This window comes from Populus alba, chromosome 6 (genome assembly GCF_005239225.2).
Source record: "Populus alba chromosome 6, ASM523922v2, whole genome shotgun sequence".
Classification (NCBI taxonomy): Eukaryota; Viridiplantae; Streptophyta; class Magnoliopsida; order Malpighiales; family Salicaceae; genus Populus; species Populus alba.
In genome coordinates this window covers 13,615,313-13,637,503 of record NC_133289.1, presented here as the reverse complement: position 1 = coordinate 13,637,503, position 22,191 = coordinate 13,615,313, and the positions used below count along the sequence as shown (strand labels likewise).

The window sequence follows — 22,191 nt, the reverse complement described above, 5'->3', positions numbered from 1 at the left end:
AGATATTAAGATCTGGATAGGATTGCCTGAAATGTTTCTTGCATAAATACTTGGTGTGCTGATAGAATTTATTCCTTGGTAGAAAAATCTATAACGAAACCTGTTAGGGAATTCTTCAAGAGGATTGCTAATTTTGAACTGTATCCACCAACAATTCTTGCCTTGCCTATTTCCATAGACTGAGAGTTTTCCATCCGTGGATGTTATCAAAATAATTGTATGTTTTGGGTAAAGTACGTGATTCATGAAGCATTTCATTAAAATTTAATTTTTTTAAAAATAAAGTTTTTATATTTTAAGATTTGTTTATATATTAATATTAAAAATAATTTTTTTAAAATAAAAAAAATATTATTTTAATATATTTCTAAATAAAAATATTTTTAATAAATAATTAATACTATATATCTCCAAATATCCGTTAATCCCCTATTGATTTGGGGTTATCAACCTATGTATGCTATATTTTCCGAATATTTTATAACTTTATAGAGTAAATATGGGTTAAATTTATTCTTTGAAAACTACCCAAAATTTAACTAAATTAAGTCTCCATAAGAAGTGATTTATTAACCTAGATTTTAGCTTCTATTTTTCAAAATATACAAAAAATTAAAAAAAAAATTATTTTCAATAAACTCAGTTAATTTTAATTATTTTATTTGTTCAATTTTGTGAGTCAAATTAAGTTTAAAGAATTATTAAAATATAAAAAAATATATATTAAAAAGGTAGGATGAAAATAGAATTAGAAACAAAATTGAACAAATAATTGAGTTTAACAAGCCCATGTTTTAGTTGGGAAGTTTTAAAAATCTAGGAATTTCAAATAATGTGATTCAATTAAGGGCAAAATTAGTCAGCATTGCATAATTTTAAAAATAAAGAACTAAATTTGAATATTGACCATGTTAAAAGTATCAATTAAATTCAATTTAGGGATTAAATTGAAGATAAAATCTAAAATTAAAACCTTAATTGAATGACTATTGAAAATTCCAAGAGCTAGGGACTACAATAAAAAGGTGCAAACATTTCAGGGTCTAACTGAGTTTTCATACTACATTTTTCATTTTTTCAGTCCAAGAATCTAGACATTTAGCCCTAAAATACAGCCAGGAATGGTAGTTCATAAATATATGATTCTTTTCCAACCCAGATGTACAGTTTTCTGAACTACAGACCATAATTCACTCCAGTCATTTTTCTCATTGAAAAGGCAGATTTCTCACTCCCGAAAGGGGAAGATTTTCTCAGCCTTGATTTATTCTTAGCAAATCAATCCCAAATTGTTAGCAATCAAGATCAAAAACCAACCAGATTCCAGCCTTTCTCCCTATTGAAAGGCAAGGACTTCAAAGTCTAAAAACACAACAGCAACACTAGGGGGGCAATCCTCCTCAACCTGTGATAATCACAGAAACAAAAAATTGTCATTCCCACAACAACAGATTCAATCGTCATCCATTGTCCCTTCTCCCCAAATTGTCATTCCCACGACAACTCATCGTCCTTGTTTCTTGGAATTGTCTCCTTCCTTCAACTCAAATCACAGGGGAGATATCCAACAAACACAAGGGGCAAACGAGAATGCAGACATTCTGGGATTGTAACAAACCATTTCAATAAATACACCCATTGTAAGCCCACCATTTCATAGAACTATCTTCCCCGACCATGGAAACCACCACACAGCACCCTTGACAGGTTCGACCATTGACCACCATGTCCACGCAGAACCCTTTCTCACTGCTATAACCATTATAATAGACCCAATTACCTATCATGTCCCTTACCAACCAGCCATCATGCCATCTCCATAACCCTCTTGCTATATCCAAAACATGTCCTCCATCTCTTCTAGTACCAGCCCTCACCCTCAGCATCAATCACTCTAAAAAATGAAACCACTCTCACATTCAATCTCTTTCATGCCCAAAACCCATCCTTCTCCCTTACAAACCACCAAATCAGTCTCTACCCGTGACCACCAGTCCCTCATCACCACCAACAAACCTTAACCATATAGCTACCACCAAACCACCTTCAATAGGATTTCAGTCACAACCAATAACTCTCTCAAATTACCATCACAAACCCGCAGCCTTCATCACCTTCATCTCAACCCGCAACCCTGATTCCTCCAAAAAAACCGACAGCAACAAACACTAACCCTAAACTCCTAAATCCACCTTTTCATTTTACTTTCACATATCTGTGTTTGTTTGTTTTTTGTAGAAATAATAGGTGAGATAGACACAACGATACTCACGAGAAGGAGCTTATTGACCACGAAGAACAAGATGATAGAGCACTTGACTACGATGGTGCTAAAATTAACAGCTAAGTCGTTAAGAAGGTATTGTTGGAATTCATAGTTCAGGGTTTAGAGACTTCCTTTTGAAGTCGGAGCTTCTTCGGTATATTATTGACTTGGGTTCCTAGCATAGTTATTAAACTTGGCATTGGCGTTGATCCGGGTCCGGGAAAGGGGAGCTGGTCCCTTGTCAACATGGTAAAATAAAAAAACAAAATGTATTTGAAATTTTAATATTTTATATAAAAATATTAAAAAAAAATACATATAAATATAAATTATATAAAAAAATAGGAGGTATAAAATATAATATAGTTATTTTACATAAAAAATTAAAAAATAATCCATATAAAAAATAGGTTATAAAAAAATATAAGGTATGAAGTATACTATAATTATCCCTTAATTTTATATTTTTTTGGTTTATTAAAAATAAATGTAGGCTATATATAGTTATCCCATAACAAAAAAAAAAATTAAAAATATTTTATGTGGATGTGAGCAATAAAAAAAAGATATATAGGGCAAAGTATTCATAAGTTACTTTTATATATTTTTTGGGTTTATTAAAAAAATAAGATATATATAGTTATCACACATCAAAGAATTAAGAAACAACTCATGTGGATTGTCGTAACCTATTTTTTTGTTATTCCTTAAAAATTTTTAGTTTTTTTCTTTTCAAAATAAAAATAAAAAATAAAATAATAATAATAGCAAGGCAATTGGCGAAGTAGAAAAAGTTGGTTGAGGAAGGATTTCAAATTAAGCTGCAATTTTTAGATGGAATCAGAAGTATAATTGTACCCTATTATACCTAAAACTGAAGAGATAATACAGATTTAAGGTCAAATTAAATCATTATTGAAAAAATTTGCATAAAAATTTAGTCTAAGAACATAATTAGATTTTTAATAGGCCAATTTTGATTTTAATCATGGACCAAATTAAAGTTTAATTATGTTTAAGAATTAATTTGGGTTCGATTGAAGGGTTTAATTAGGTGCAAGGACTTAATTATAATTTAAATAAGTCAAATTAATTTTATTAGGGGCTTAATTAGTGAAAAATTAAGTTTGAGAGTCTAATTTGGGTTTGATTGAGAATATTGAAATATTAGGAGAAAAAACTTAATTTTTACAAAGTCAATTGGTTCAAATCAAGGGTAAAATCGCAAGAAAATCAAAGTTTTGGGGTCAATTAGAGGTTAAATTGAAGAATTCAAAGACAATGATCGTTTTGCAAAAGTCATCGAACTATAAGGACTCAATTGATTGAAATCAGGGATTAAATTGAAAAAACTTAAAATTTTAATGGTCAATTGAAGATCAAATTGCAAGAATTCAAGACCAAGGACTAATGTGAAAAAGGCGTTATGGCAAGGTCAAAATTGCATACAATTGGAAGTTTAAGGTCAATTAGAGGTGTAATTGAAAGAAATTAAAAGTTAGAAGACCAAATTGAACTTTGACCAAATCCCTAAATTAAAACATTAAAAGCCAAAACAACATCACTTCATTTAAATAAAATGGCATGTTTTGACCAAAATGGTGTCATTTTTTACCCAAACAGTAATGGAAAAAAAAAAGAGAAGACCAACCAGACAACTTGTCATTTAGTTATTGTTCATTTTCTTCATTTAGGCCCAAAATGACTACTAAGAGAACTAAATTTTAGGGGTATTTAATGTTTCATCTATCCACTAAATTTGACAAAACTTGCACGAAAATAATAGCCTACACTTGACCATACCCTGATATAATTCTTTATTGCTAATTAACATCATAACAGCCTTGGTGTCGCCCCAAAGTAGCCAACTTAGGCAACCTTGAGTTGTAAAAATCTAATAGTCTAATAAACCAATAGTTGGGATCCTTATGGTTCCAATAAAAGGCAAATTAAACACAAATAACAATTAAAATTAATGGAAATAATTAAACACATATCATGCAAGAATAGAATAAAATTGAGATAAAATAATTAAATTTATTAATATATATTCAATTACTAATTACAAGGCAAATTCAACAATAACAATTAAAATTCAACAAAGTATTCAATTATTATGGAAATAATAACAATAAAATATATTGAACAAATTTAAAAAAAAAAACTATAGACTTTAGGAATGAAAAATCCTTACTTTAATAATGTGTTTATTTCAAGACTTTATCTACATTATAAAAATACACCAAAACAAAAAGCATGACAAAAATAACAATAGCTAAAACAAAGAAAATTAAAAAAAAAAAATCATTAAGCATATTAAATGGAAATACATACCTTTTAATTTGTTGAAGATATAACTAGAGATTATAAGCAAAAAAACAAGAGATTTGAAGCAAATGAGGGGGGAAAAACATAACGAGAGCTATGAAACAAACGAGAGGAAAAATAAACTAAAGGGGCAGTCGTAGTGATTTATATCGTAGTTTTCTCGACGGACTCACCGACGAACATTTAAATAATATTAATTTTAATTTATTATGTCGGTGATGTTTTGAAACTTCGTCGGTAAATTTTGAATTTCACACCAGAATTTTTTAATTACCCTCCATACTTTTCGCTGTCCGTCAGTAATTCTGTCGGCAACTGCACGCGGTCAAAGATGCATTAATACCCACCTTTTGGGATTTGCACCGTCCGTCTGTGATTTTGTTGGTAATTGTGAACTACCGACGGATTGTACCTGTCAGTATCAACATCGGTGATTGTGGCATTTCCACAATTCTCAGTGAAATACCAACGGACTGTATCCGTCTATAGAGTCGTCGGTGATTGTAGCATTTTCAGTGTAACTCTCTGTCCAATGCCGACAAACGGTAGTCGTCGATATCGACATCGGTGATAGTGGCATTTTTAGTAAATATTTTTCCAGTAAATATTTTTGCAACTCTTTTTAGTGCCTTAACTAGCATACCAAGCAACATTTAGTATCTTTTATGGTCACAGAATATGTTTTGGTATACCTATGTGAAACCATATGGTTTATAAAATTGGTGCATTTCTAACTTTTGCGCCTTAACTAGCCAGCTAAGCAACTTTAGACATGTTTTGATGTCTCATACGATGATTTTACATACCCATGCAAAAGTCATAAGGTTTGTTGAATTTAGGTTTTTACAACTTTTGTGCCTTAACTAGTCTGCTGGACAACTTTAGGCACCTTTCCTAGCCCTACACCATGTTTTTACATACCAGTGTGAAAAATAATATGCTTTGTGGATATGGAGATTTAGCAACTTTTGTGCCTTAACTAGCCTACCAAGCAATTTTACGCAATGTTTAGTCCTTATAAAACATTTATCATAATAATAAGGCAACCGTAAGGTTAGTGGAATTTGTGTTTTTTCAACTTTTATGCCTTAACTAACCTGTTGGACAATTTTAGCCACCATTCATGGCCTCATTATATGTTTTTGCATATACATACGAAAACCATAAAATTTGTGAAATTGATGCTTTTGTGACTTTTGTACCGTAACTAGCCTATATGGAAACTTTATGCACCTTCAAAGCTACACCAAACATTTTTTAATATAATTGTGAATTTTATAAGGTTGTGAAATGAGGGTTTTTGCAATGTTTTTGCCTTAACAAGCTTACCAGACATCTTTTTGGGTCTCACAATATGTGTTTTTATACCAGTCAAATGAGAGCTTTTGCAATTTTTATGCCTTAAGTAGCCAAGCAAACAACTTTAGATACCTTTCATTGCCCCACTGTATATATGTTTTTGCATACCGGTCTGAAAATTATAATGTTTATGGAATTGATGCTTTTATATTTTTATGTTTTTATAGTATGCTAGAGTACAACTTGAGGCCCCTTTCAAAGTCTTGGTATTTATTTTTGCATATCCATGTAAAAACCTTAAAGATTAATTATGGAATTGGAGCTTTTGCAAGCCTTAACTGGTCTGCCATCAAAACATTAATAAAAAAACAAATAACTACAAAACCAAGTCTAAAAATATTAAAATATATATAAATTTATTTAATGGAGAAGGAAAAAAAAAAGGGTTGAGAAAAATTAATGTTACCATATAAAAAAATTGTATCAATATTATTATTAAACTTTTAGAAATATTTCTCAATTAAAGACTTTCATATATTTTGAGGCTTTTCATCCATGTTTCTATCCTCTCTCTTTTTTTTTGTAAGATATGAATTCATTTTATAAAACTTTTATTTTAAGTGATTCTAACAGAGATAAGTTTTTAATTGAGAAAATTAAATAATTTAGCTGTGAAATTGATATAAATAATAGCAGGAGTGTGAAATGAATGATATCTAAGTAACTTAGTGGTATATTTGGTATTTGTACAAAATTATATTGCCATTGAAATGGATTGGCTAACTCCCAAAATAGGTTTTTTTTTTTTTAGAATGTTGTATTTAATCATTTAGTAAGTGATTCAGTGGTAAACACCTGTGATGAAAAAATTTGTTCCCCTGTGACTTTAAATTCAAGTCGTATGATTACTGATATAATAGTTACTGAAAATTTATATGGTTATTAATTTGAAGGTCTATGAAATTAGTTGAGGACTGGACAAATCACCACATTAATTGAAAAAAAAAAGGACATTGCATTTAAAAAATAAACGTCTCAATCTCTCTCGTTTTCATCGGTGTTGCGTCACAAGCTTTTGATTAATTGATAAATCATCCAAAGTCTAAGCAATCATCTACGAATATACAGTGCAGCCCCTCAACAATAATGAAGAAGCAGTGGAGTATATCCCATAGCCATAACTACACAAAATTGAAGCACACCATGATCAAGATAGCCATCGTTAGCTTCCTAGCAATAGGCATAGCAACTTCTTTCTCCTTTTTAATCTCTTCTTCTCCACCCAAATCATATTATCATTCCCTCTACATATCCAACTCCATCTCTGACAATGCATCGATATCACACGACCTCTACATGCTCACCCGCCGACCCCATGTCGCTGGAACAGAAGCCAACGCCCAAGCTGCGGCCTATGTTCTATCTACTCTCGTGTCGTACAACATCGATTCCCACATCGTCTCCTATGATGTTTCATTGACTTATCCTATTTCACGATCCTTAATCTTAACACAACCAGAACCAGCATCAGAGCAATTACCAATCACGTTTGATCTTCGTCAAGAGATTTATGATGGCGATCCATATGCTGACGTGGCCCATGAAGTCTTGCCCACTTTCCATGCCTATGCAAAGTCAGGTACGGTTCGGGGAGCTGTGGTTTATGCGAACGACGGGCGGGTGGAAGATTACAAGACATTAAAAGAAATGGGAGTGAATATAACGGGGACTATTATATTAGCAAGGTATGGAAAGATTTACAGGGGAGACATCGTAAATAATGCATTTGAGGCAGGCGCAATAGGAGCAATTGTGTATACAGATAGGAAGGACTATGGGGGTGGAGGCGGAGGAGGAGGAGGTGATGAGGGATGGTTTCCTCAGGCAAAGTGGATGCCACCAAGTGGAGTTCAGGTGGGATCTGTTTATGATGGGGCCGGTGACCCGAGCACACCTGGATGGCCGAGTATTCAAGGATGTGAAAGGCTATCGGATGATGAAGTAGAGAAACAAGGCAATGTTCCTTTAATACCTTCATTGCCTGTATCAGCGGCTGACGGTGAAACAATCATGCGGTTTGTCGGTGGACAAGTGGCAAATGAAGACTGGCAAGGAAGCAAAGATAGTCCAACATATAGGCTCGGACCAGGGCCTGGGATTCTAAATCTTACTTATACTGTAAGATCATTAAATTCTACTATTTACTTGCTTATTTTTTAAAGAACAATATATGTGTGTGTGTGTGTGTGTGACATGGTTTTGTATCGGGTTTCAGGGAAAGAAAGCTATTGAAACAATTCAAAATGTTATTGCTATAATCGAAGGAGTTGAGGAGCCGGATAGGTAAGAAAAATATGTATAAAAATACACACACAAACACACAAACACACATACACAAAAACACACATCGATATACACAAATGTGTGCACGAAAATATTATTATAAAAAAAAAACTAAAAGAAAAGGACATTTACACTATGTGCTGCACCGTTTCTTTTAATAATTGTAGTTTTTTTAAAGCCATCAATTTTTTATCCTTTTCAATTTCATTCTCTATTGTTACAATAACATGATTTTTTTTCAACATTTCTTTTATTTTACATTATCTAAGAGTTGTAAACAATGTTCAAAGATTAAATGAATATCTATTTAACAAAATTAAACTTTAATTATTGTTAAAAATTGTAATTAAAAGGAGAATCAACTTTGACAAAAAAAAAAAGAAAGAAAGAAGATCCCATTACTATTTTGTCATGCAAAACTTCAGCTCAATCCTTGAAATTATAGGTTTTTCTATCATTTTTTTTCTTATTTTAGCAATTTAGGTTTCAACATAAATCTTTATTTTTTTCACGTTTACTCCCTAGACACTAAGAAAAGAGAGAGTTATCCTAAAATTTAAAGGAGAGAAAAGATGTTGATCAGATAATCATATTTTGACCATCAAAAGTCTAATTTTTATGTTGGTGGATTTGTTTTTTTGCGAGAGATTTAATAGAGGTTATGCTTTCCTATAAATATACCGGAAAGTATATTAAGGTTTGTTTAGTTTTTTTTTTTATTTTGGTTTATTTTATTTTTGGAGTAATTGAAGATTGTTTTTGGACGGAAAATAAGTTAATCAAGTTCTCAATGTTGTTTTTCAGGTGTTTTCAATTAAAAATAAATAGAAAAATAAATTTATTAAGTTTAAAAACTTCAACCTTGATTTTTCAGTTATTTCAAGTAATTGAAAAATAGTACAATAAGCAACCTATCAACTATTAAAAGAGGGGGGGACCTTAAAAGAAAATAATAGACATGCATGTGAGGTTGAGCTTTCAACTCAGCATGTCTGAACTCTTTTATGGATGGTCAAGTGTGTGGACCTAACTTACCAGGTCTAGCTAGCAATGCATTTTTTTTTCATTGCTCTTTTCTACTTAAATATTAATTAATACACTCTCCCTTAATTTTTAAATGGTTTAGTTTTACTTTTTTTATAAATAAAAAAAGGTGATTCATCTTTCTAAATGTTTTTTTTATTTTATATTGCTGCAAAAAGATTATTATAATTTTTCCCCTCATATATTTTATATAAATGAATTGTATTTTAATGGCACGCTTATAATAAAAAAAAAAATGTTTGTCATTAGCAAGAAAAACAATTAACCTCTAACATAAAATAAATCAAAATATATAAAATAAAATGGATATAAGGTGTAAAACATTTGCATTTTTATATAACTTTTACTTTTACTATGAAGATTAGTTTCTTGCTTTTTTTCATTAATTAGCATTAACATCTATTTTTTATTTATCATTTCATTTGTCTTTTAGTTTATTTTATTAAGTATTAACAAAATTCTTTTGTTTTCTTATTAAAAAATTCATGATATCAAAAAACACATCTATAATTTAAATAAGTTTTTTTGTTGCATTAGAAATTTATTTAAAATCCTACTTGCAATGTAGTGCGAGTATATATATATAAGGCTAGTAATTTACTATATCCCAAAGAAAGAAAATCCAACATTAGCTATTATTCGAGACTTACTAATAGTACTTTTGTTGCAATGATATAAAGATTTGTGATTCTGGGTAATCATCGGGATGCATGGACATTTGGAGCAGTTGATCCCAATAGTGGAACCGCGGCATTGTTAGAGGTAGACTTCATCAATAATATTAATTCCAATATATTTATTGCGTACCTATTTATCATTAACCTAGTGTAATAATTAAGTACCTTAATTTCTTAACTAATGATAAAGTCGTGCACTCTCAAGTAATGTCATGTTATTTTGCATTACCTTCAATTACTAGATATAAATATTCTTAATTTTACACAAGGATAATATTTTCGATCTTTACTCATAATCACGTAAATAATGTAATGTCATGGGAAAATTCACCATTTTCTACTAGTGGTAATTCATATAATTAATATAAAATGATTCCTACCCACGTTGTAGGTTGCCCGAAGACTGATGAAGCTACAAGAAAAAGGATGGAAACCTCGGAGAACAATTGTCTTGTGCAATTGGGATGCGGAAGAGTATGGCCTGGTCTCTCTCTCTCTCTCTCTCTCTCTCTCTCTCTCTCTCTCTCTCTCTCTCTCTCTCACTCAATGTGTGTGTGTGTGTGTGTGTGTTGTCATCAAAATTAATGAAGTACTGTAACATAAACTGAATCCTATTTCCAGATAGGATCGACTGAGTGGGTAGAAGACAATAGAGAACTCTTGGCATCGAGGGCTGTTGCCTACTTGAATGTTGATTGTGCAGTCACCGGAGCCGGATTTCATGCTTCTGCAACACCTCAGCTGGACAAATTACTCGTGAAGACTACTCAGCAGGTACCTAACATGTTTAATAACATTTACACAGTTTTTTTAACTCGTTTAGGTCATGAATTGTTTATGAAATATGAGTTTTAAATTATGATTTAAGATTAAAGTTACTTTATATATATAAGTCATGTCAACATACTCGGAAATATTTTTATAATACTATTCATATTTTGATGAATTTATTGTATTACCACAACCACTAGAGTTAATTATAGCTTAGCTAACGTAGTTTATCAAAATTAATTAATTACTGCTCATAGTTTCTAAGAATCATTTATTTAATTTCTATGTTTTAAAACTCATTTATAATTTAATTATTTTCATCCATTACATGTTATTTTCCAATTTGTTTGTTTTTTATTTTAAAACATAAAAGAATTAAGTAGATAATGAGCGAGAAAAATGATGAGAAAAGAAGTCATTTTCTGGAATAAAATACCTTTAGATGAAGTATGGTCACCACTTGTTAAATGACTATTTAAGTAGTTTTTTATAATACAAGGATTAAGACTAAATTATAATTTACTCCCACCACTAATTGTTGTCATCACCACATTACTCCACTATAACCAAACTGATATCATCACAAGTGATGATCATGTCCTTCTATATTGTTAATAATAGTGCTTAACAAATCATCATTTCTTTTCTTTTTCTTTTTTTGAATTAACATGAATATTCAAATCAGCTTACAAGCACCTCAATTAATTTTATAGACCCTAAAATTAACGACCATATAAACTTTTAGTTGCTATCATATTAGCAACAACATAACTCAAACTTAAAAAAAAAAAGAAAAAAAAAAAAAAAAAAACTTTCTTTTTATCATTATCACCATCACCATCACTATCATATTCAATAATTATCATCATCTTTATCGCTGTTACACTCATGGCCTCTGCTACCATCTCTCGCCATTAGCATTAGCATCATCCATTGACCATTTATTATACCACCTAGCTCTCGCCACAACCACTACTTTTTATATGTGGAATATATATATATTCTGTGTGTGTGTGTGTTTTGTTTTTAGCTCATCTCAGCAAGATTCTTTGTTGGCTTTCGAAGGTTGGTGACCCAGATAACTCATCACAGACCATCTATGAATCATGGGTTGCTCCCGACAACTCTCCTACGGTAAGCATAATGTTGGCCTTGCCGATTGATTAATGCAATTGCACGAGTTATTGTCATCGGAGAAACCCTATGGTAAAATTAACAAGAGATCGTTGGACTGCTAGATGAGAAGTTCTAATTAAGACATTCATCAGCTCAGTTGCTTTTTAACACTCTCATACCATCCCTTTTTCTATATAATAAGGTTTGTTTTTCTCGTAATAAGTCCACAGCTCAATTTTTCTACGCAAAAAAGAGAATTGGATTTAGCTTTTTCTGGTTTAGGACTTGGAATGACAAATGATGGATATATAGTTTTGCCAAATATTAATTCTTTCATGTGGAATTAAAAGAATGGGTGTTTCAAAATCTTGGATTCTTTGAATATGCAAGATATTTTATACACTTAATTAATGCATATTCATTTGAAGCTCTTAATGTACTTGATTTTCTCTTAGGAAAAAAACACTATAACCTACATGATCAAAAGATATGATATTTTACACTTGAGGGTCTAGCCCATTGGTCAACAGCAAAGCTTGTCTTTGCGAAGGTCCTGGGTTCGATCCTCAAGAGTACCAGTCTGTCACCCCCGCGGTGCCTTACCTGCCTACTGGGCTTGCAGGATGTTCAGTGGGCCCGGGGAATAGTCGTGGTGCGCGTAAGCTGGCCCGGACACCCCGGGTTACCAAAAAAAAAAAAAGATATGATATTTTTATTTAGAAAGGATTTTAGAAATAATAATAAAAGTATAAATAAAATATAATTCGACCTCTATATTAAAATAAATCCTTAAACAACTTAAAAAATGATCTTAAAATGAATTGATATGATATTGGAGATATCTTTTTTTATGCTGAATAAAAAAAATATACAATATGCATCTAAAATGAAATCTTATGATATGATTATTTTTTTATTTGGTCACAACGAAAGTATTTTACAATAAACATATATTGTATACATTTTTCATTAAATGTTTTTTTAATTACCTTTATTTGTTTTCCTTATGTTATATAATTGCTAATATGAGGAGGACTAGATTCTACAACACATAATTTTAGGAGATATAATTAAAATTTATTTACTACGTACGTGAATGGAGATTGAGAGACTAGGTGGTGGAGGATCAGATTATGCAGCTTTTGTGCAACATATTGGCATTGCATCGGCCGACGTCTCTTTTGGGAAAGGTAATAAACAGCTTTTGTTCTTTCTTTTCTTTTCTTTTTTAAGAATACCTTATATAGAGATTTGGCAAATGAAATTGATTTTTCGTAACTTAGTAATAGGATATATTTCTTCTTCTTTCCATGAACTAAATTTAACAAAGAAGCAAAGAGTCGGCCTTCTTTTTCTTTTTTTAAAGTTCATGATGCACATAAAAGTTCATTTCTTCCTTGACTTTTTTTTTTATTCATGTTTTTAAAGGGTTTAACTTTCAATCTTAAACTTTATTTGTTTTATTTTTTAGTTTTTGAATTTTGAGTGGAGTGAGAAAGTTATTGGAAAATAGAAGAAAGAAAAAAAAATGATTGATTGACAACATTCTATTGATAAAAAAAAAAAAATCGTGTTAATGGGTTCCTCTCAATGAAAAGAGTATCATTGAGATGTTTTTGAGTTATTATCTCACCTGATAAAGTAGATCAAAGATAACAAAGAATTTTTTTCATTTAATTTTGTATTTTTGGACCGGTGTAGGATAGTTTTTTAGGGGGGTTAGAAATTGGTTTATCAAACTTCTTATGGTATTTATTATGTTTTTTTTATAAAAGAATAGGTTTGAAAAAATGAAATTTTGGATATAATGACATGAGCTGACTTTATGGCTACCTCTCAAATAGCTAGAAACTAAACCAACATATGCTAATATTTACACTCATAGTCTATTGGTACATATATTACCGACGGGCTCATAGATGAAAATAGCCCGTCGAAAAAACTCACGTCGGTAATTTATGGTCTATTTGTGAGTCAATCAGTAATAAATAGATCAATGGATTTACTAACAAACAAAGTGTGCCTCAAAACATTTACCTGTTTTATTTCATCGGCATCTCCATTAGTAAATTTAACATATCACCAATAGAAAAATCATTTATAATGTCATCGGTGTTTTCATTTGACCGTCAGTATATTTATCAATAAATATAACATAGTATCAACATAATATCATTTTTAGTTCATCGTTTGCGGACCAAATCTTTAAGGATCAAGTGCCTAGTCTTTTTCTATGGTTTTTATTTTATTTTATTTTTATTGAAATTAATTTTGGCATAATTCTTAAATAATATCTTGGATTTTTTTTTTATGGGAATGTTAACAATACAACTCTCAACTATTATGTATCTAATATGCAAAAGTTAGAATTAAAATTTTGTTCAATATATTCAATGAAGATAAAAATATGTGACTTTTTTCTTAAAATATTTTTTACATACAAAAATATTGAGCCATTATTTTAATTTTTTTTATTAAAAATCAGTTACGAGATCATAATAAGTTTTTAGTTAAGAAACAGTGTTTCTAGGTGAAAAACATGCTTTGTTGAAACAAAAAATAGATGCATTGATAAGAAAGTATATATTGGAGAGATAAATGGTTTTTCTTATTTCAAATGATTAATTTTTTTTTACAAGCGTTATTTAATCAATGCTATCGTTTATTCAAAAAACCATGTTGCTAATAAAATATTATGTCATTGTTTTTAAGAATATTAGGGCTTTTATAATTGTATTATCAGTTGTTTTATGAATAATTATGTATTAGCCTTATATACAATATTATTAAAATAATTTGCTAATTAACATTGAATAAGAGTAAAATATCTATTTATTTAAATTTTATATATAATGTTTTTTAAGTTATTGTTCTCTTAATTTTTTTCATATAGGTTCCTAAGAATGATTTTTTAAAAAAAAAAAATGATGTTACTTAAAACTTGCTTTCATAATCATAATAATTTTTTTCTTAAAAAACAATGCTTATCGTAAAAAAAAAAGGTTTTGTTAAAATAAAAAAATAAAATTGTTAATAAGAGAATTAGATTTTTTTATCAAATGTTTTTTTCCATTTTAGTTCAAATTGTTGTATTTTTTTAATATTTGTATGATTGTTTTTGCTTGTTTATTTAATAAACTATACTACAAATAAAAAAAATAGTTTTTTTTGTAGAAAATAATTATATAAATTTGAAAAGATAATCTTGATTAAAAATACCCATAATTTTATATGTTCTCTTTGATGTCTATCTACTTTTTTTGTTGTATAACTAAATACAAAAATGTATTCCAAAAGATAAAATTATTAAATCTAGTTAGTCCAATGACCTAGATGATGAATTAGACAAGTTAGCCTGAGTTGAATAGGGTCAATGTAAAATATCATTATTTCAATATTTTTTTACAATATAAAATTAAAGTCAAACTTGATTTTAACCTAGTCATGGATGCACTTATCGAGTTGACTAGATTACATCGAGTTAATTGTTATTGGTTTAATTTAAAATCCATTTTAAACTAGATACTAGATTGACAGGTCACAATGTGAACCCGCATGGTCAAACTAAGTTTTATAACACTATAATTATACATTTAACTAGTACTTTGCTAATGGTAATAGTTATTTGCATGCAGGATATCCAGTATATCATTCAATGTATGATGACTTTGTTTGGATGGAAAAGTTTGGGGACCCTATGTTTCAAAGACATATTGCTGGTATGTATGTCATCAAACACAAATTAACATAAACAAATAATTTAAAGAGAACTTAAGTTATCACATTATATATCATATGCCTCAAAGTTTTAATCAAGCAACATAATCTTTCTCTCCCCCCATTTAAAAAAACAAAAAACAATGTGTTTGTTATCACATTATTATTTGCACCTATTGATTTCTTAATGATGACCTCTTGTAGTTGAACATCATGCTTGTAAGATTCCATGATCTCATTGTACCAAGATGGTACTACTATTGAAATATCATTGCAATTGCCCTGTTTTTCATTCTGACTTCATCTTTAGATTTTAGTCCTTCACCAAGAATTACCCTCCTTGACAAAACTTTTGTAGCGTTATTTTTTTTCCTTTTCAATAAAAAATTTGATACCTCAACCCTAAAAGTTTTGTTAAACATTTTCTTTGTATGGAAGAATGATTATTCTATTCAAGTAAGTATTTCAAACTCTGATAATTAATTTTAATAATAAACTAATCATACTCCAAACAATGTCTCTATTTGTTTATTGCCAATAAAATTACTAGATATTCCTTCCCGTGTAGATAATCCCAAGTACCTAAGCTTTACTTAGGAAAGTCAATGGTCTCCCTTCCTAACTAAGGACTACCCCTGTTCTTGTAGCACAAGCATCAATTTATAGTGCCCGTTTGGTAACGTGGCTGCGAGTAGTCTATTCTTGTAGCACAAGCATCAATTTATAGTGCCCGTTTGGTAACATGGTTGCGGGTGAGGTTCACCTGCAGCCACGCCAGATGTCGTTTGGTTAACAAGAAAAAATTGATTTTTGATGGTGGGACCCATCAAATTCTCAGTCGCACCACATGTTTTGGAGAAGCAGCAAAATGGTGCTTCTCGTAGGGTAGAAAAGCAGAACAGTGGAGCATGGCTCCAGTGATCAGTGAATAGTTTTAGTTTTTTTTTTTTTTGATGAAAAACATTGCGAGAAGTTTAGTTTTTTTTTCTTGAAAAATTAGTGCAATTAATTGATTTTACTCGCATTGTTCACGTGAACATGAACAATATTATTTTTTTAAAAAATTAGTTTAAGGTGAATTAAATTTACTCGTATTGAAATCTCAATTTTATTCCTGATAATATTTTACTTAATTTTATTGCACGCTCAAAAAATTATTTTTTCTGTAGTTCTTGTCGAATGAATTTTACACATAATAAAACTGTAAATTTTTTTAAAAAATTGTGTTTTACTTGAAAAACTAGTATTTAATATTATTTAATAACACTACATAAAAAGAAATTCAGTTTTTATTTGTATTTTAATTGTGTTTTATTCAAAAACTTAAAAGGAGATCGCTTAATGACATAACAAAAAATTCAGTTTTTGTTGTTGTGCGCTTAAGAAACCATGAAAAATATAGTCCTTGTTGGATAGATTTTGTATGTAATGACATTGCACATAGTTTAATGGAAGAATAAAAAATATTTGATATTAATATTATTTATTTCATGATATAATAACAGTTGTTAAATCTACAATATTTAAATTAAAAATTATTAATATATATATATTTTTTAATTATTTTATAACCTCAATTTGAAAAGCATTTTTTTACCAAACACATTAAACTATTTTTTGTTCAACCTCAATTTCAACCACAGTTTTAACCAAACATATATTTTTTCAAACCAACCTCAATTAAAAGTACTTTTTATAAAACAACTTTTTTAAAACTACAACCACAACAACAACCTCAATATAGTGCAAAACTCATTCTAGAATTAGATATTGCTAATACTAGTGTATCACAAAAAGTTGTTTTAAGTCTTTCAAAAGCCTTTTATGAATTCTTATACTAGTTAAAGATGTCTTAAGTAGGTCAATCGATGGACTACTTAGAATCTCAAATCACCATATGAATTTCCGGTAATAACCTGTTAATCTCATAATTCCTTTAAGCTCTTTGATTTTTTTTAGGAATAGAACAGTCTCTCACTACTTTTATCTTCATAAGATCTATAATAACCCTTTTAGCTGAAAAAATATCCCTAAGATATTCAACTTGAGATTCATAAAATGTGCATTTAAATTGTTTTGTAAACAACTAATGACTCTTTAGTGTTTCCAATATTGTTCTGAGGTGACTAACATAAAGTAGGGTTATACACCAAAATATTATCAAAGAAACCCAATATAAATGTTCTCGGAAAAGGTTCAAACATATTATTCATTAGTGCCTAGAATGTTGCAGGTGCATTTGTTAATCCTAAGGGTATCACCTTTAACTCATAATGCTCATGATGAATCATAAAGGTCATCTTTCAAATATATGTAGCGTGCATCCTCACCTAATGATAAGGAGACCTCAAATCCAATTTTAAAAGATATTGTGATCTATACAACTCATGCATCAGGTTATCTATTAATGGAATTGAAGTTTATTCTTTATAGTCAGCTCATTCAATTGTCTGTAGTTAACACAGAATCTCTAGTTGTTTTCTTATTTTTTTCTCTTAACAATATTGGAGAAATAAATGGGCTGCTATCGTGGTGAAATATTCCATTAAGAAGCATTTGGAATCAAAGGAATCTTATTATACAAAGTCCTTACTAGAGTCACTTTATTTGGTTCATCAAATATTAATTAAAATTCTTTTTAATAAAGCCTTCATTTTAGGATTCTATTCTTTCTGTTTAAGTTCTTCTTGGCTTCAATTGAGGAAAATTATCCTACAAAACCATATATTACCTCTTTGAGCTTTTTTTAACATTAGATGTTGTGATTAATTATAGAATGGCCTCCTTAATAATCCTCTTAAGCTCAATCATCTATCCTTGTTTTCTAAAATACAACTTCATCTTGATAAAATCAAAGGGAATGGAAAAATAAAATCTCAACCAATCCATTCTCAGTACCATGTCACATCTCCCTAACTTAAAAACTCTCAAATCTGCTTGAAATTCATGCCTTTATATCAACCATATGAATCTTGGACAATATATATTACAATTCATAATAGTGCCACTGCTAATATAATAGTTTTCTCAATGGTAAACTTTGGGTACTACCATTTTCAATAAAAATTATGAGTTTTTTTATTTTGATAATTTCCTTTAACTTTTATTGTATTATGATTATAACTTTTAGTCAATGCATTAAGAGATAAGACATACTCATCCATTGGATCCTATTCAGCCATTATTTCTTTATTATCTCCCTCCTCTACTTCTAAAAACTCTTTACCTTCTTCTACACCATTCATCAAATTCAAGTTGTTCTTGTCACATTGATGACCTGGTACAAATTTTTTACCTTATTTATAACATTGTCCTAATTTTCTCCTTTGTTTATATAAGGTTTCATGCATTCGTTTTCCTTTTAGTGTCATATCAGGTCTTTTAATGTAGGGAGTTTTCGAAGATGAATTACCTGGTGGTCTTTCATTATTGAAAGGAGGTGATATTATGGGCATCATTCTATTCTTCCTTACCACAGCATGGTTAGACTTCTCTTGCCACCTTACTTGATGAAATGCTAGTATCAATGTTGAAGGCTTCAGTATCTTTAATGTTGGTCTGGTATTGTCTTTGAGGCCACTGATAAAGCTCGATATATAGTATGATTCTGGTAATGAGGGGTTCGAAGTGCTCATTAAGATTTGAGCTCCTCAAACCTCTTAAACATGCTTCTTTACTCCTTTATCCTTCACCAACTTGTTGAATTCTTCCAGTACATCCGCTCTACTGCCAAAACTTGTACAAATGGATCAAACAAACTCTTCCCACTTAGTCTGGTCATGATCTCTAATCAAGAAACCTTCTAACCAAACTTATGTTTTGTCTTCTAAGTAAAGTGAAGCTATTTGTAAAATGTATCTTGAAGAATTTTCTACATTTCCTAACCCACCCCCTTGGATTATCTCTATGAAATGTAGGTAGTTCTACTTTAGGTAATGGTACATTGTATATACCTCTTTGGCCTTCATTGATTCCCACAGGTTACGATTTTGTTGTAGACAAATCACACCTCATGTAATAGCTTGTTTCTTCCATTTGTGCATTAAGTTGTTCATTCCATTTAGCCTGCCCGAATCTTGCAATTCTTGATGAAGAACATGTATCCTCACATCCAATTGTCTACCATGCTCTTCCAAGGCTTTGTTATCTCTGTTTTCCCTTTTGCAATAGCCTGGATAAGTATATTCTAATAGCAACATGTTAAAGCCTGCCTTAACAAAGATGATTGATTGTAATTGAGAAAATAAGATTTAGAGTTAGAAGACATGGAGAAAGAGAGATTTTTGTTGTTGTACAGAAACTATTATAGAACACATGAATTATTATACCAGTAGTTCTTACTAACTAATTACTTTCTATTAGTTCATCACGTGGATTGACAACTGACTCTGCTGGCTGCATTTCCCTTCTTCTGTTATTTCTCTTCTTTTCTTACGTCAACTACTACACTACCCTATTTGTAATACAGTGGCTAGCGTCTGGGGTTTGACAGCTCTTCAGTTAGCAGATGAAGAATTTCTGCCTTTCGACTATTTATCCTATGCATACGAGCTCCAGGTAATGTTGAACTGTAGTCTGTACATAATAATCAATGCACAGAAGAGTAAACAGGTTTTCTTCCTTTTGATGAGAAAGAAGTATTCTTTTATAAAATAGAACAACGTTAAATTAAACATGATTTAATTAATTGATTTTTAAAACTAAGAGAACTATTTAATTTATTTTATAAAATTAGAAAGACTAATCTATAATTCAGAGCCAAACATTGAGGAGAAGTACTAACGATCGAATCCATGCATTATAGAAAAACGCAAAGGACTTGGAAGATGAGATATCGGATAAGGGCATAAGACTCGCTCCCCTGTTCGAGTCCATTAAGAGACTAAGAGACGCTGCCACAAAAATAAACCAGGAGAGAAAGGTATGGCAAGATTTTCTATCAAGTAAGATTGACGTATCAGCATTAATGCCAAAGAATTATGAATATTCAGGCAATTGAAGAAAACAGAGTGTGGGCATGGAAGTTCAAGAAAGATCAAGAGAAGGTGAGAGAGATCAACGACAGGCTGATGATGGCGGAACGAGCATTTACAGACGCAGAAGGGCTTTCTGGGAGGTCATGGTACAAGCATTTGGTATGTCTCTTCTTAATCCTGAGTGATATTACGACTGCCAAGAGCAGATGGATGGAAGTGATTCTCTGTACTTGTGCAGATATATGCACCTTCAAAGCATGATGATTATGGATCCAGCTACTTTCCTGGAATAGACGACGCGATTGAAGAGGCGAGGAGTCTCAGCACGCCAGAGTCATGGCGCTCGGTACAACACCAAGTTTGGAGGGTCTCGAGAGCTGTCAGGCATGTCTCGCAAGTCCTCGCTGGTGAATTGACTTGAAATGTGCTCTGTCTAAATCAAAATCACCTTGGCTTGGAAGATGTAATAAATAAGCTTTCCATGCAGTGGATTCAACGAGCTGTCTCTAAATGGTGTTAATTTTTAAATAAATCCAGAGATATCATGTAGTCTTCTGTCGCCATTATGCTATTTGACCTTCGTGTTTTTTTTTTTTTTTGTCAAACCCAGTACTACTTTCATCCACCCTGAGCAAAGCTTCTATCAACCAAAAAAAAAAAGCTTTACATGGCAAGTTCCAATGCCCAAACTATCTCATCATATTGCTGCCTATGTAACTCTCATGTACACACTCATTTGCAACCTCACCCTCGTTTTGACCACTCTTGTTTTATAGGCAGCTTGATAGAAGAATGACTCAAAAGAGTTTAACAAAAATCAGTAGAATGGCCACTCATCCAACAACTAGGTTTTTCGGACAACCCTTCATGTGCTGATTGAATCACCGAGGTACTGGGCTGATTTATAATATTTGGATTGAGCCTCATTTAAATACTACAAGTATGAGCTTTGTGATCTATTCTTATTCAATTTTGAATTTGTTTATTATAAACCCAACATCTAATTATAGTTATTTTATTCTTATGCAACCATTCGGGAAGTTCCTCCGAGGACGACTCCCATACAATTCTTTCGAGAGCTGGAGAAGCGTCTACGGGTAAAGCACCGTATCCATATAACTGTTTGCCACCTACGCTCCGCCATCCATTCCAAGTTTAGGAACCTAGGTAAGAGTATCCCGAAGCCGACGAAGGAGATGAGCGAAACAGGGAGTCTACCACGGGATTAGTTCTGTTCTAATCCCTTCGATTCCCGTACACGAATACCTTGGATTTAAATTAGATATGCAAGTTTAATATAAATCCAATAACTAATTATGGTTTTTTTTTCATTTTCATTTTTAAATTTAAGTTAATTATATGGATTTAAGTTAGACTGGTTAGTTAATTAGGGTTTATTACTTTGTAAGTTATATTATACAAAATAACATTGAAAAGACAGATTATTATGCTGTCATTAAGAATAAAACAGCGTTAATACACTTCTTCTTTGGGTTATTTATTGAACTTGCAGAACTTATCATGTACCTTCAGTTATTAGTTCAAGAAATCATGGTGTCGTGGTTTTTTAATTTGATTTTAGCTTTTACTGAATGAGTATTCAAATTCTTTGTGCCGGGTTCGCATCAAGCCTTGTTAACTTAGCATCATAGAA

At 30.8% G+C, this 22,191-nt stretch overlaps 1 protein-coding gene across 1 annotated transcript; it reads left to right on the top strand.

The window, feature by feature from the left end:
- The first annotated feature begins 6,970 nt into the window (after positions 1-6,970).
- Positions 6,971-21,132, top strand: LOC118047981 (probable glutamate carboxypeptidase LAMP1). Its single transcript, XM_035057466.2, has 12 exons — positions 6,971-8,071; positions 8,169-8,236; positions 9,961-10,042; positions 10,349-10,441; positions 10,579-10,731; positions 11,794-11,862; positions 12,947-13,034; positions 15,480-15,563; positions 20,030-20,118; positions 20,366-20,482; positions 20,553-20,696; positions 20,776-21,132. Exons 1-12 carry the CDS (start codon positions 7,040-7,042, stop codon positions 20,956-20,958), a joined length of 2,202 nt encoding a protein of 733 aa, XP_034913357.1. The 5' UTR covers positions 6,971-7,039; the 3' UTR covers positions 20,959-21,132.
- Positions 21,133-22,191: the final 1,059 nt, after the last annotated feature.

Bases quoted from the DNA above. Each gene is read 5' to 3' on its own strand.
- LOC118047981 (XM_035057466.2), top strand. From the start codon at position 7,040: ATGAAGAAGCAGTGGAGTATATCCCATAGCCATAACTACACAAAATTG. The intron at 8,072-8,168 runs GTAAGATCATTA...ATCGGGTTTCAG, and splicing joins TTCTAAATCTTACTTATACT to GGAAAGAAAGCTATTGAAAC. The intron at 10,043-10,348 runs GTAGACTTCATC...CCCACGTTGTAG, and splicing joins GAACCGCGGCATTGTTAGAG to GTTGCCCGAAGACTGATGAA.